The sequence below is a fragment of the Sceloporus occidentalis genome, unplaced genomic scaffold (assembly GCF_023333645.1).
Source record: "Sceloporus occidentalis isolate IW3139 unplaced genomic scaffold, rSceOcc1.0.p SCAF_86, whole genome shotgun sequence".
Taxonomy (NCBI): Eukaryota; Metazoa; Chordata; class Lepidosauria; order Squamata; family Phrynosomatidae; genus Sceloporus; species Sceloporus occidentalis.
Window position 1 is genome coordinate 3,461,184 of NW_028317066.1, and position 15,231 is coordinate 3,476,414.

General features: G+C 45.6%; 1 protein-coding gene across 1 annotated transcript in view; it reads right to left on the reverse strand.

Annotated features, from left to right (window-relative positions):
- Positions 1 to 6,738: 6,738 nt before the first annotated feature.
- The window catches only part of LOC149285027 (uncharacterized), a 31,489-nt gene continuing 22,996 nt past the window's right edge, over positions 6,739 to 15,231 (reverse strand). The window contains exon 3 of the mRNA XM_089495930.1: positions 6,739 to 7,555. Within this exon, the coding sequence (XP_089352056.1) occupies positions 7,010 to 7,555 (546 nt within the window). The 3' untranslated portion in view covers positions 6,739 to 7,009. The remainder of the gene's footprint in view (positions 7,556 to 15,231) is intronic.

The window sequence follows — 15,231 nt, forward strand, 5'->3', positions numbered from 1 at the left end:
CATTTGAGATTGTACTTTCCAGTTATTTATCACTTCCATCAGCATCTCCTGAACATACACAATATTTACAGATTGATCCTATTTACAACTTCCAATACCTTCCAATACATGTTCTATTTATTATCTTGGCACAACCTATATATTCTGTACTGATATTTTGCCCTTTCCTGTATTTTCCCCTTACATTAGAAAAGAGGTAGAGAGCAAACTCTTCAAGTATCTTGATTTTATTTTCTGGAGTGAGATGGGCTTTTCCAACTGACTCACTTATAATTACTATTAACTATTAATAAGTCCTTCTTTCTGGGAATGGCTCAAGCCCTTAAAGGCTCAGCCCCCTTCCTCCTCCTCCATTTTCTCCTCTGGAGGGACTGAGCATGCTCAGTGGCAGACAGGGCAGCCATCTTCCTTCAGGGCAGAGGGGCTTCAGTGGCTGCTACTGAGCATGCCCAGATCTCTTGAGGACCATGCTCAGTACTCTCCCTCCCTCCCTTGGTGTTTCCATGGCGACAACAGACTCTGCCTGGCAACAGTGAAGGAGGCCGTTCTCAGAGGCACAAAGACACTCCTCTAGGGGATGACATCACTGGTGGGCAACCGTCCAATCAGAGGGCAGCTGTTGGGGAAGAAGCTTCTAGAAGGTGGCTGCTGAGACTACAGAGGCCTGAATGGGGTCCTAGGAGGCTGTGGCTTTGACCATTGGCTGCTTAGGAAGAAGAAGGGCTCCTTCTGGGTCTCCTTGGCAGGGAAGGGAAGGTGGGGCCTCCATGGGGGACTCCCCAGTTTAGTTCCTCTGTGAGAATGAGGACTGGAGGGGAAGAGCCCCATTTTGGAGCCAGAGATGGTGGGATGGAGGGCCTTCTGTAGGGAGGCAGCTTTGGGGCTGGAAGCAAGGAAGGCCCCTTCTCCTCCTCCTCCTCCAAAGGCTCCTCTGGCTGCCAGGCCTCCTCTTCCTTCTTGGGGGTCTCTGGGGGGTCTATGAGGTTTCAGAGGGGAATCAAAGGGTGTCTCTGTGTGAATATATACATCTGCTTCTGTTCAGGCAAAAGGGGACCATCTCTGGTGTTGAAGCTCTTTCCAGACTCCTCTCCAAAGGCTGGATCCTGGAGGGAGAGGGCTCTGGCTCTGTTTCCTTCATTGCAAACTGTTGGTCTTCTTTCAACTGGGATGGACATCCTATCGCCCACCAGATGTTGACAGACTACAGCTCCCATCATCCCCTTGGACAGCATAACAAATAAAAGAAGGATGCTGGGAGTTGTAGTACACTGACACCTGGAGGCCAAAAGAAATCCCATCCCTAGTTTAGGACTAAGCCTTGTGCGTAATCCCAGCTAGAGGGGTTTGGGGTTGGTTTTCTTAATGAAGAAAGAAGGAACCCAAGACAAGAGCCTTTTCCTGTTCCTTCCTCTGTTCAGTTGGCTTCACTCTGGAGCAACCCTAAGAATGAGGGACCTCCAAAGACCTTGTTATTAACTGACTGAACAAGGTCTTGCAAGCTGAAAGTCTTCCTTTCCTTGACTCAGTCCACCTCCAGCCACTCTTTCTCTTTCCTGATGCCTTCCACTTTACTGACCATGTCATGTCATCTAACTATCTGCCCAAAGTACAATAGCTTCAATGATTTGTTTGATCTTCGAGGAAAGGTTGAGGCTTGCTTTCCTCTGAGAGCCATTGAACTCTATCTTTTGTGGTCCATGGAAGACTGCATAAGTGTTGCACATGTAACACACCTCCATTTGTACTTTCTGCAGGTGTGCAAAGAACCAAGATGGCCTCCAAAGGAAGGAAGAGAGGAGAAACTATCCTCAGTTCCTCCTTCGAGGAAGAAAATGGAGGAAAGAAGACCTTGGGACAGTAAATGTTCAGCCCTCCTTTTTTGAAGTGGAGCCATTGGGAATTTGAGAGACTGGGATGCAATGGGGGTCAGTTATGTATAATCCTATGTTTTCAGTGATTAGTTGATCCATGGTTCCTGCCATCTTGCCCTTGCTTCCCCTCCCAGCCAATCAGGGCCAGGGATGGATTGAGGGATTGGGATTCCAGCCAACCAGAGCCAGGGATGGAGGAAGGGACTGGGATTCCAGCCAATGATGGCCCCTCAGAGTGTCCTCAGGAGGACTTCTTCTGTTCCTGCCTTTGTCCTTCTGTGGAAAATTGATTAAGGGAGAAAAAGATGACAAATGCAATGAACTATAAGGGAAGGTTATTGTTGGGGTATCTTTCCCCTTTCTGTTGATTTGTTTTTAGTGGTTTTAATTCTGTGGAGAGTTTGTTTAATTGGGTTTTAGGAATAACCTTTTGAGGTCTTTACTTATGTTTTTGCATATTCTTTGGTCAGCATTGGTTTTAATTCTTGTTAGCCACTCCTGCAGTCCCAGGGCTGGGGAAAAGACAGAAGGTGGGTGGGTGGAAGAACAATGGTGAAAGCAGAGGAGGAGAAGGATCCACTCTTCCCAGAGCCTCCTCCAGCTCTGTCCTCTTTTGCCCTTGCAAGGCTAGCCAACCCTCAGTCCAGAATCTCAGTGTTTCAAGCACTGAGTGAAAGGGAGAAGGGATGGTTGTCTCACCAAGTCCTGTGTAGCAAAAGCAGTGGTGGTATAATCCGGTCCATGTTCATCACGAGGCTTCAGTCATTCCAGTCCATCAGGTTCAAAGGGGAAATCTGAGAGTCCTCCAGGTCCCAGCAGAATTCCAGGTAACAGGCATTCAGCCAACATTCAAGGCAAGAGCAAGGTGTCTCCCAAGCACCACGGATGGTTCTCAACCATGCTGGACCGAGGGAGGTGCTGGGATGTTTCTAACCCATCTGGGTCTCGCATGTTCTAGCTGTTGGCTTCCTACTTAGCCATAGAGAATGCCCTTGTCTCTCTTTTTCCTGGGGTCTCTCTGTGGGAGTAGGCCCCAGTCAATCTGGCTCAGGAGGAGGGAAACCTTGCTGCTGGGAACCTGACCCTGGGACTGGCTGCAGGCTTACCTCCGGAGGATCTGGACAGTGGCTGCAGCCCTGGCTTGTCCCTGGGATCTCAGCCTCCACCTCAGACTCAGAGGACAGGCCTGGCTCCTGGCGGCAGGGCATGGCAAGCCCTCTCCTGGAGCGCCACCTTCATTTCAAACCCCAAAGGGGGAAAGTTCCCAGAGACCTTCCCTGCAGAGTCTTGTAGGGCCAATTGGCTGTGAGGTTTGAGGTGCCTCTGGTGAGATGCAGTTGTAGGGCAACACATTTGGAAGGCACCCATTTGGGGAAGAGGAAGAGAGAGGGAGGTGCAGCGGAGAACAGGAACCGGAATCACCTGCTCCTCTGGATAGAACTGGATTGCAGCTCCCAGCAGCTTCTAGCAAGCATGGCCAACATCAGATTTTCAACATCTGAAATTCCCATCCCTGTTGGAAAGGTTGGGTTGCTATTAAGGAGTTTGTGGGGGGTGGCTTGCCCCCAAATTTGTTGGGCAATCAGGACTGGCATCTCTGCCAGGATGATGTTCCTGCCACCCTCACGCTTGACCTCGCCTGAACCAGGGAAGAGCTGCCACACTCAGAGGCATTCCTAGTATATTTGTGCAAATAATTCATTAATCATCCCTCTTCCACAGCCTTTTCGGGTCCAGCGGAGCTGCTGGACAAGCAGAAGAGGGCAAGGCTCGCTTTCTCCTGCCAGACCCATAACTTCAGCACCCCTTCTCAACAGCGTATCAGGTGACACCCCCGCACCCTCCTGGCAATGCCCTTGGCCAACTTTCTGTGCTGGGCCAGTCAGGCCCTGGGCCGTCTCCCTTCCTGATCTCTCACACCAAGTTATAATCGGTGCCCTGACTGAGGTTCTCTGGACAGTGCTGGAGGAAATGCTTGCCTTTGCGTGGAATGGGAATCTCTGGCTTCAATAATCTTATTCAAATAAAAGTACTGTTAGTCCTCGGTATACGCTGGGGTTTGGTTCCAGGACCCACGGTGGATGCCAAAACCCACGCACGCTCAAGTTACAGTGGACCCTTGTTATATGCTGGGGTTTGGTTCCAGGATCCCCTGTGTATTACAAAATCTGTGTATGCTCAAGTGTCATTCAATACAACGACATAGCAAAATGGTGTCCCTTATAAAAAATGGAAAATCAAGGTCTGATATTTGAAATTTATACTTTTTTTAACATTTTCAAACCGTGTATTCTTGAATCTGTGTATAAAATAATCCCTGTATAAGAAGGGCCAACTGTACCTTAAATACAAGGGCATACTAAAATAGTGTCCCTTAAATAAAATAAAAGGAGTTACTTTTTGGAACTGATACATTTTGAAAATATTTTCAAGGTCTGGATGCTTGAATCCATGGACAAACATCCGTGGAAATTAGCTGGGAAACAAAGCAGTCCCAGATTGCAAGCAGACCTCTAGAAATTCCCTCCACAGCTGGTCCAGAAACAGTCTAATTTTATGTTATCTAAGCAGAAAGGCAGACTAGTCCATCTTCTGGGATTAAGCTGGAGCCACGTCTAGCCAGCAAGAAAGGTCTGAAAGAGAAACAGCATGGTGCCATGGACTGAGGGCTGGACTAGGACCGGGAGACCAGGATTTGGATCCTCACTCAGCCTTGGAAATCCATAGGTGAGCTTGCATATATCACACTCTCTCAGCCTCAAAGGAAGGCTCTGCTGAATAAATATGGACATAAAAGAGACCCCTACGACTAAGTATTATACAATGGTTTGAGTATTGGCCTAGTACTCTGAGAAACCAAAGTTTAAATCCCCACTCGGCCATAGAAACTCACTGGCTGCCCTTGGGCAAGTTACACTTTCTCAGTCTCAGAAGAAGGCAATGGTAGCAAGGTTTTTACCAGAGGACCTCAATGTGTGGGGCGGATTGTATGGGAGAAGGCAATCCTGTAAGTAAGTATACAACCAAGACCTTGTACTGTGCCCTGAAATTAATAGGCAGCCAATTAAGAGATTTTAATATAGGTGTGATATGGTCACCTCTAGATCTTCCAGTGACCACTCTGGCAGCCATATTTTGGATTAGTTGAATTTTCCAGACTTGGTACAAGGGTAACTTAGGTAGAGTGCATTACAGAAGTCAAGACGTGAGGTTGCCAGAGCATGCATGATAGTTTTCGGTTCTACAGGTTCCAGGAAGGGGCGCAGTTGCCATATCAACCAAAGCTGATAACAGGCACTCCTGGCCATCGCATCTATCTGAACTCACATCTGGAGCAACGGATTCAGGAGCACCCCCAAACTGCAAACACAGTCCTTTAGGGGAAGTGTGACCCCATCCAGGAACGGTTGACAAACCTCCATACCAGGATTAGGATCTCCATCAAGTACCTCGGTCTTATCTGGATTCAGTTTTAATCTGTTTCTCCTCATCTAGCACATTACTGCCCCAAGACATTCATTCAGAGGGGAGATGCCTTCCTTAGTTGATGCAGAGGTCTGGGGCATGAAGAGATATAGTTGGGTGTCATCAGCGTACTGATAGCACTCCACTCCATGTCTCCAGGTGATCTCTCCCAGCGGTTTCATGTAGATGTTAAACAGCATTAGTGACAGGATGAATCCCTGAGGAATGCCAAATTTAAACTCCCTTTTAAAGGAACAACTGTCTCCAATCTCTGTCTGGAATCTGCTTGAGAGATAGGACCGGACTCACTGTAATGCATTGCCACTGATCCCCAATCCTCTGAGGCTTTCCGGAACGATACCATGGTCGATGGTATTGAAAGCCACTGAGATATCCAAAAGCTTCAACAGGGTCACACTTCATCTGTCGGTGTTCAGGCAAAGATCATCTACTAAGGCGACTATAGCATTCTCGACTCCGTATCCCGTCTTGAAGCCAGTTTGAAATGGGTCTAGATAATCTGATTCTTCCAAGAATGCTTGGAGTTGAAGAGCAACTTCCTTCTCAATCACCTTCCTTAGAAATGGAAGATGGATCTGCAATTGTTCATGTCCAAGGGATCTAGGGAGGGCTTTTTCAGAAGACGCTGAACCACCGCTTCTTTTAAGCAAGATGGAAAATAGCCCTCCCTAAGAGATGCATCTATGATACATCTCAGGTGAGTCCTAAGTGCATCTCCTCCTTGGAGGACTAGCCATGAAGGGCAAGGGTTGAGAGGGCAAGTTATCTTCTTCACACTTCCAAGGAGCTTGTCCACATCCTCAGTACTCACAGATTCAAATTGATCCAGTATGATCTTATTCACTGAGTTACTGGACACCTCACCTATTCTCTACAATAATGTCTGCCTCTGGAAGAAGGGAAGGAGTACATCCTTCCTTCCATCTTTCCTTCCGGAATGGAGCCCAAGCTGCAGAACTGGACTCAGGAGAGAAAGGCTGGGAAGACTCTGCTTTGTACATATAGCTATTTCTCTCTCAGTATATATGTGTGTATGTGTATGCGTTTGCCTCTGCTGTTCTTATGGCTGTGAAAGGAGATGAGGGCTGCGGAGAGAAGAAAGTGTCAATTTTGTGCAAATGCAGAACTTCTGTGCATCAAAGAGTCCATTGTGTTGAAATAGCAAATAACTTTATTGAGAACACATAGAAGGAATTCAGTGTTTAACCCAGAACTTCCCACTCCAAGCCAAACTATACATTAAAACCCCAAAACCTAAAACACCACCCTCTTCCCAACCTAGCCCCCACCTCCAATTCCTTCAGTCTATGCCCCACAGGTAACAAGACCCCTTTGCCACCCCCCAGAAACTAACCCCCTTCCTGTTAATATTATTCCCATAACTATTCGAGCCAGCTGCAACAAATCCCACCCCTCTATTTCGCTAACCTATACTACAATCTCCAGTCAAATTTATAAACTATGATCCATACTAACAGCAATGACAACCTAAGCTTAACACAATATAACTTTAAAACATGAACAGACTTATCCGCAGACAAACCACAGACATATGGATAGACAACCCTTACAAACAAAAGCATAAGGGCCTTTTCACTGCTGGATTGAAAATATATATTTGTGTATTCATTCTTGACAAAAATAATGTTAGTTCACTTCTGGGATTTGTGTGGCTTCTCTACTGTGTGGCCTCTCTGATGTATCACTAGGTATGACTTTGATGAAAAACCTTTCCCACAATGCTGGCATTTGTATGGCTTCTCTCCAGTGTGGACTCTCTGATGTGTCACTAGGTTTGACTTGAAAGAAAAACATTTCCCACAATGCTGGCATTTGTTTGGCTTTGCTCCTGTGTGAGATCTCTGATGTATCACTAGGTATGACTTTGAAGAAAAACAGTTCCCACAATGCTGGCATTTGTATGGCTTTGCTCCTGTGTGAGATCTCTGATGTATCACTAGGTATGACTTTGAAGAAAAACATTTCCCACAATGCTGGCATTTGTTTGGCTTTGCTCCTGTGTGAGATCTCTGATGTATCACTAGGTATGACTTTGAAGAAAAACATTTCCCACATTGCTGGCATTTGTATGGCTTCTCTCCTGTGTGGACTCTCTGATGTTTCACTAGGATTGACTTCCAAGAAAAACATTTCCCACAATGCTGGCATTCGTATGGCTTCTCTCCTGTGTGGAGTCTCTGATGCTTGACAAGGACTGACTTGTAGGCAAATCTTTTTCCACAATGCAGACATTTATGTGACTTCTTTCCTGTGTGGACTCTCTCATGACTGACAAGTTCTTCTGTAAACAAGGACAATGACAGACAAGACTGAATCTCAGCGTTAAGCGAGGAAGGTGTTACCCCAAGATTTAGCTCTACGTTCACGCCTCCCTATTTCAGATTAAATTAATAAAGTTGGTGTGAGTGATCTGAGCATGACGCTGTTTTGGATGCCCCCAAATCCATATAACGATTGTATCCTTACTCATAGGAGCTAGCAAAGAAGAGATTGTAGGGGAACTTCCATGAGGAAATCAGTGGAAGCAGATAATCAGGCAGTTGAAAAATATTCCAATAAATATGTGTAAAAATACTTTGATTGAAAAGTGGCATCATTTCCTGTGAGACTGCCATTGAGTGTTGAGTCAGAGCTCATGGCATAAAGCAAGCTAACTGCAGAGGATGCTTCATGCTGTGTGGCACCAGGAGATGACTCACAACCAATACAGTATACAGCTAAAAAAGCCAATGTCATTCTAGGTTGCATCAATACAAGTAAAGTTTCTAGATCAAGGGATGCAATAGTGCTATTCTATTCTGCTTTAGTCAGAGTAATCCTGTGTCCAGTTGAGGGCCCCACAATTTAAAAAGGATGTTGTCAAGTTGGAACATGCCCAGAGGAAGGCAGCCAAAGTGGTGAAGGATCTTGAAACCATCAAGCCCTTTGAGAAGCGACAGTTAGAGCTCTTTGACAGTGCAACTCCCTTAGTTTCGTGGAGTCTTCTTCCTTAGATGTGTTTAAACAGAGGGTGGATGGTGTTTGGAAATGATTCTATAATTCTAGTGGAATCATAGCACCATGATAATTTAGCACAAAAGGGACCTCAGTCTCATAGAAAGGACAATGGATTCAGGTTCCTTACCCACAGAAGCCACATTCTCATAATTCTCCATCATTACACAATTGTACATAAGTCTCTGCTTCTTCGTCAACAGATTCCATTCATCCTCAGTGAAATATACCGCCATATCTGCGAAGGTCACCTGCAACAGAAAACAGCCTTCATCCAGAGAGTGACTAAGGAAAAGAGGAGGAAATCGCATGGTGCATCCCAAATATTATTTTGGCCAAAGTTGTTTATGAGGAAGGTCACAAAATGGGGTAGGGCACAGCAGTTTGCTGTAGCTTCAGCCTCCTGGGAAGGGCAATATCCTGCCTCCTTCTTTCCTCTCTTCTCCCCACTTTTGAGTTGATGGGGTGCAAACTGAATTGCACTCAGGAACTGAAGTGAGCTGAGAAGGGGGAAAATGGGAGGATGAGAGAGCAACCGGGACATTTTTAAAAGCCCCTGAAAAAGTGGGGTGACAGAGGGTTAACCAGGACTGTCTCTGCCATATTGGGAGAATATGTTCTCCGCTTGCTTTCATGAACTGGCCCAGCAGTGACACAGATGAAAATTAATAGTCAAGAACTTCAACTCACCAAAGAATTCTTGTACCTCCACAGACTGTTTGTTTTGGAGCCCAACTCCCTCCGCTTGGCCTCTGTGTCGGCCATCAGGTGGGCAGGGGCCCTGGTGGTCTTGCACTTGGGTCACTTCCAGCAAGAGAGGCCCCAAAGCCGTGTAGAAGGAAGCAGAGATGAAGGTCCTGAGAAAAGGGAGCAGGGTTAGGATTAACTTGGCAAGAAACATTGCAGCACTCAAAGAGACAGAGAACAGCATCCTGCTGGTGACATACGCAGGTGACACATGCCTCCTTTGGGCCAATGCAGAGGTGGGTATCCCCTTCCTCCCTCTGCACCAAACAAAGCCCACTGGACCTAGTATAGATTCACTGCAGCTCCCCTACACAACAGATACTCCATGTCTTAGTAGAGTGATGGGGGATTAGGGGATGGGGAATTGGAGAGGGCCCTGGTTATGTCCCCATAGCTAGATGTGAAATGAGTGCATCATAAATAAATAAATAAATAAATAAATAAATCATCTGCTGAAACCTCCAGAGTTCCCCAGTGCTTATCTCCATCATCAGCCCCTTTCCCCTGAAGGCTGCATCTGCACTATAGAAATAAGTCACTTTGAAACTGCTTTAACCACTCAGTGCTATGGAATCCTGGGATTCTACCTTTGGGACACTTAGCCTTCTCTGCCAGAGAGCTCTCATGCCACAACTAAAATTCCCAGGATTCCACAGGACGGAGCCAGGAGAGTTAAAGTGGTTTCGAACCAGATTATTTCTGTAGAGCAGATACAGCCTAAATCGGTTGTAAAAGGATAGAAGCACCCAAGTCTTGTTTTTACCCTCCAAATAATGGTTTTCCTTTAAAAAAATAAGTAGTTTGTTTTAGTCTGTAATCCTTATTTTTGTTGTTCTTGTTTGTTTCTATTTTTATTTGGTCATTTGAGATGGCTTCCTTCTTGAGTGAAAATCTCTTAATAAGAAACTGGGGAGACCTTTAAAACCTCCCAAAGGAGCTACTTTTGGCCTTTTTGGGGGGGCAATCCTCCTCTTAGGAACCAAAGCCCAATGTTTGTGAAGAATAAGAATAAGGCTTGTATTAAAACTATCCCCCCCCCCCCCCATTTCTGATCGCTTTTAAAACCCATGTTCCCCAGAAGGAGCAGAGCTTTGTAATACGAAAACCCTCTCAGAAAAGAGACACAAAAGACACACTTCCTTCCTTTTGGCCCAAGGAGCCTGGCCTCCTTCTGACTCTGGAGCCCCAGAGAGAAAGAGACGCCTCTGTTCAACTGAGGCCTCAGAGAAAGTTCCGGAATATTATTCCTCACAGTCACAAGCAGAACAAAAAAAATCGCCACCGGGAGACAAAATGGTTGCCTCTGGCTCAGCACTTGGCAGTTGGCAGTTCAAGGCCTTCAGGGACCCCAAAATGGAGGTTGAAAGGGCCCCAAAGTCGGAAGGGACCCCAAATAGGATCTCCAAACCTTAACAACAGCTAAAATCTTTGCTGATACTATAATACAGAGACTGACTGAGATACTAGAACATGACCACATAGCCTGAAAAACCCACAAAAAACTATCACTGAGATACTGTTTATGAATATTTTTATGTCTTTATAAATAAATAAAATTTAATAATAACAACAAGAAGAAGAAGTTACAACCAGGAGCTAGTTCTCCCTGTGGCTTTCCCCCCAGGAGCCCCCTTCTCCTTCTTCCCCTGAAGAATCCTCATAGGCCTCTCTGCTCCTCCTCCTCCTCAGGCCCTTCCTCTATGACTTCCTCCTCCTCCTAGGACTGCAATCCTGGCCCCACTTTCTGGGAGTTAAGTCCCAGTGATTTCTGGTTCAAAACACACTGGAGGAATGATGATGATGATGATGATGATGATGATGATGATGATGAGTCTCTTCCTTCAGAAGCACAAAGCTTGTGGAAGCTCAAAGGCTAACAGAGGTCCAAATCACAAGGCAGAAATAACCCTCTTTCAGACAGCTTTAACTGCCTTTGCTCAGTGCTAGGGAATCCTGGGGATTGTAGCTTATTCTGGCACCTCAGCTCTCTGACAGAGAAGGCTAAATGTCTCACAAAACTACAGTTCCCAGAATTCCTAGCATTGAGCCAGGGCAGTTAAAGCAGTCTCAAACTGGACGATTTATGCAGTGCATTTTGGATCTCTTTTGGTCCTTAAGTTTTCACAAGGTTCTGTGGTTTTGGGAACCAGAAACTAATTATCATAATTGTTGTTGATGCTGATGATAATAATAATAATATCCCATTCCCCCTCATAAAGGGACACAACTGACATTACAACTTTAATAAAATTGAATTATAACATACAAAAGTATACATTAAAAGTAAAAAGAATTAAACTAATTCAGCTCCCCCTCTGGAAAATGGAAGAGACCTGGAAGGGACATGAAATGGGAAGGAAGGAAAAGGGGGGAGATGCTGAGGGGGGGGGTCTCTCATGTCCTGGCGTTTGCACCCATTGCTCCGTCTCCCAGTCTCCTCCGTTGGGAGGAAGGGAGCGTGTGGAATTCTGGGAAAGGCTGGCAGTTGGCTTGGAGCCTGAATAAGGTTCTAGAAGGCTGGTGGCTTTGACTGTTGGCTGCTTCGGAAGAAGGGCTCATCTGGATTTCCCTGGCAGTGAAGGAAAGATGGGTGCCTCAATGAGGAGCTCCCAAATTTGGTTCTTATGTGATAATGATGAATGAGAGTGAAAGGCCCCCCCAAGTTGGAGTCAATGCTGGGGGGCTGGAGGGTCTTCTGTAGGGAGGCAGCCTTGGGAGCTGGAAGCAAAGAAGCCTCCTCCTCCTCCTCCCTCTGAAAAAGGCCTCAAGGCTCTTCCGGCTGCCAGGCCTCCTCTCCTCTCTTGGGAGTTTCTGTGGGGCCATGATATTTTGGAGAGGAATCCCAAAGGGAGTCTGTGACCAAGGAACCTCAGAATATGATCTAGATTGCAAGGTTCTTTCTGAGGAAGGAGAAGCAAACTAGGAGAGGCTGCAGCTCTTTACTTTTGCCTGAGCCTCTGGGAAGGGCCCCTCTTCTCCTTTCTCCTCAGCTGTCTTCTTGGAGGGCAGACTGCCTTTACGCTTTGGACTCAGTTTGCAGCAATGGCAATGAGCTGAAGAGAAGGGAGAAATGGCAGGAGGAGAAAGAAGAAAGCAGCTGAGAAGGTGGGAGGGCAGAGGATGAATCAGGGGGAATGTCCCTTCCAAACTGGGAGAGTTGGAGGGCATACAGAAGGAGCTGGGCCTGGAAATGGAGGAGGAGAAGGGGGCTTGCAAAATGACCTCCATGGATGAGAAAGCTGGGCCAAGTCCATGAAATGAAATGGCCCAGTGAAATGGTGTCCATAATATAGGAGCCAGTGTGGCATATTGGTTTGAGCATAGCTGAACTATGTCAGATTTGGAATCCCAGCTCTGCCATGGAAAACCATTGGGTGACCTTGAGCAAGTCACACTCTCTCAGCCTCAGGGAAAGGCAATAGGAAAGCTATTCTGAAGATATTTGCCAAGGAAACCCTGTGATAGGTCTGCCTTAGGGTCACCATAAATTCAAAACGACTTGGAGACACACAATAATAACAACAACAAAAGCAACTTCTATTATATAAAATGGCAAAACCAAGAATTGCTCTTGGAATTTACATTATTTTCTATATTTTCGAGCCTTGAATGGCTCAATCCACAGGTAAAGAAATCTGTAGATACAGAGGGCTATCGTCATCATCATAATCATCATCATCATGAAAAAGTAGAGGGTCTTCTTTATCAAATTTGTACCAGGAGGGCGACTAAAATGGTGAAGCGTCTGGAAACCAAGACCTTTGGCTTAACAAGGCTACAGGCCTCTTCCACCACAAAAAAACTCTAATGCACCCCTGAAAGGAGCTCCTCCCTCTCACTTCTTCTTTTTGTGGAGAGCCCCTTCTCCTCCCCCCCAATGTCCCTCTCTCTTATCCTCACAACCACAATCACAACAACAACCCTGTGAGGTTGTTCTGCCAGGCAATAGAGACCAGTCCCTCCATGGTCTCCTTCTGGGTCAGAGGAGGGGGATGGAGGGAAGGCCTTGGCAGCCATTGCTTTGTGTGTAGGGGGGTAGGCAATTGCCTTCATGCCATAGACCAATACCTCCCCCAAAAGAGAGTATTCTTTGAAGCCTTTCCTCCTTCCCCCCCCCCCATGGCCACCTTTCCCTCCTCCTTCTAGGCCTGCCCCCCACAATCACCTTTCCTCTCCTGGCAATGGGAAATGGGGGCTCTAAGACTTTTCCTGTCCCCCTCTGAGAAGCAGCTCCCCTACACAACAGATACTCCATGCCTTCTTAGAGTGGTGGGGGATTAGGGGATGGGGAATTGGAGAGGACCCTGGTTATGTCCCTATAGCTGGAAGAGAAATGAGTGCATCATAAATAAATAAATAAACAAATAATCTGCAGAAACCTCCAGACGTCCCCAGTGCTTTTCCTCATCATCGGCCCATTTCCCAAGAAGGTGTCATCCACACAACAGAAATAAGGCACTTTGACACCACTTTAACCGCTCAGTGCTATGGAATCCTGGGATTTTACCTTTGGACACTTAGCCTTCTCTGCCAGAGAGATCTCATGCCACAACAAACTACAAATCCCAGGATTCCATAGGATGGAGTCAGAAGAGTTAATACACTTTAGAACTGGATTATTTCTGTAGTGCAGATACAGCCTGAGTTGGTATAAAAGCATCAAAGTTGATTTTTTATCCTGTTAAAAATGGTTTTGCTTTTTAAAAATATAAGCAATTTGTTTTTCTGTCTAATCCTTATTCTTGTTGTTGTTGTTTGTTTGTATGTTTATTTGTTTCATTCTTGGTAATATGAGTTATTCTGGTCTGTCTCCTTCCTTCTTGTCTGAAAATCTATTAATTAGGAAACTGGGGAGACTTTTAAAACCTCCCAAAGAAGCCACTTTTGGCCTTTTTGGGGGGACTAGCCTCCTCTTAGAAGCCAAAGCCCAATGTTTGTGAAGAATAAGAATAAGGCTTGTATTAAAACTATCCTCCCCATTTCTGATCCCTTTTAAAACCCATGTTCCCCAGAAGGAGCAGAGCTGTGTAATAAGAAAACCCTCTCAGAAAAGAGACACAAAAGACACACAAAGAGACACACTTCCTTCCTTTTGGCCCAAGGAGCCTGGCCTCCTTCTGACTCTGGAGCCTCAGGAGAGAAAGAGAGGCCTCTGTTCAACTGAGACTCAGAGAAGGTTCTGGAAAATTCTTCGCCACAGTCACAATCAGCACAAAATGGCCATAAGAACACAAAATGGAATTCTGGGAAATGTAGTTTTGTGAGACATTGAGCCTACTCTGTCGGAGAGCTCTGGTGCCACAATAAACTCCATTTCCCAGGATTCCCTAGCACTGGGCCAGGGAAGTTAAAGCGCTCTCAGACTGGACTATTGCTGCCGTGTGTTTTGGACCTTTCTTGGCCGCAAACTGTCTATAGCCTGCAATGCATCTCCTGATTCTGTTGGCAGTCCCTCCCTCCCAACACTTTCTCATTTCCCCCCAAAACCAGCACAAAGCTGGCAGATGGAAAGAGGTTTTAAAGCAGCATTTAAATCTGCCACATTTGTTTTTAAAAGACTAAATGTCCCAAATGCTATTATCAGTTTTGTAGCTATTATTACAGAAAGACGTAGAATGCAAACTCCTCAAGTACCTTTATTTTCTGGAGTGAGATGGGCTTTTCCAACTGACTCTCTGTGATGATCTCCGGTGGTCCAAGCAGCCAAACTGCGGCCCTGGAATAATAATAATAATAATAATAATAATAATAATAATAATAATAATATTTTATACCTCTCTCTTCAGCCAAAAGGCTATCAGAGTGGATTACAGATTGTTAATTAGACATTTAGACATTATGGCTCTTAGCCCAGCAGACCCTTCACTTCCTCAAATCACACTGCCATCATCCAGTGAATTATAAAAGGGTTTCCCTTAATCTACACTGGGACCGGATAAGGAACCTTATTTCTACTTCTTTACTGATCTTCCCAAGCATCAACTGATCCAAGACACGTGTAAAAGGAGTGTGAGTAGATACTCCAAGGAGGTATTTACTATAGATAACAAAATATAACTGAAATATAAGCCATACAAGATATTAAGAGTTTTGCAGGTACAATATTTGTAAG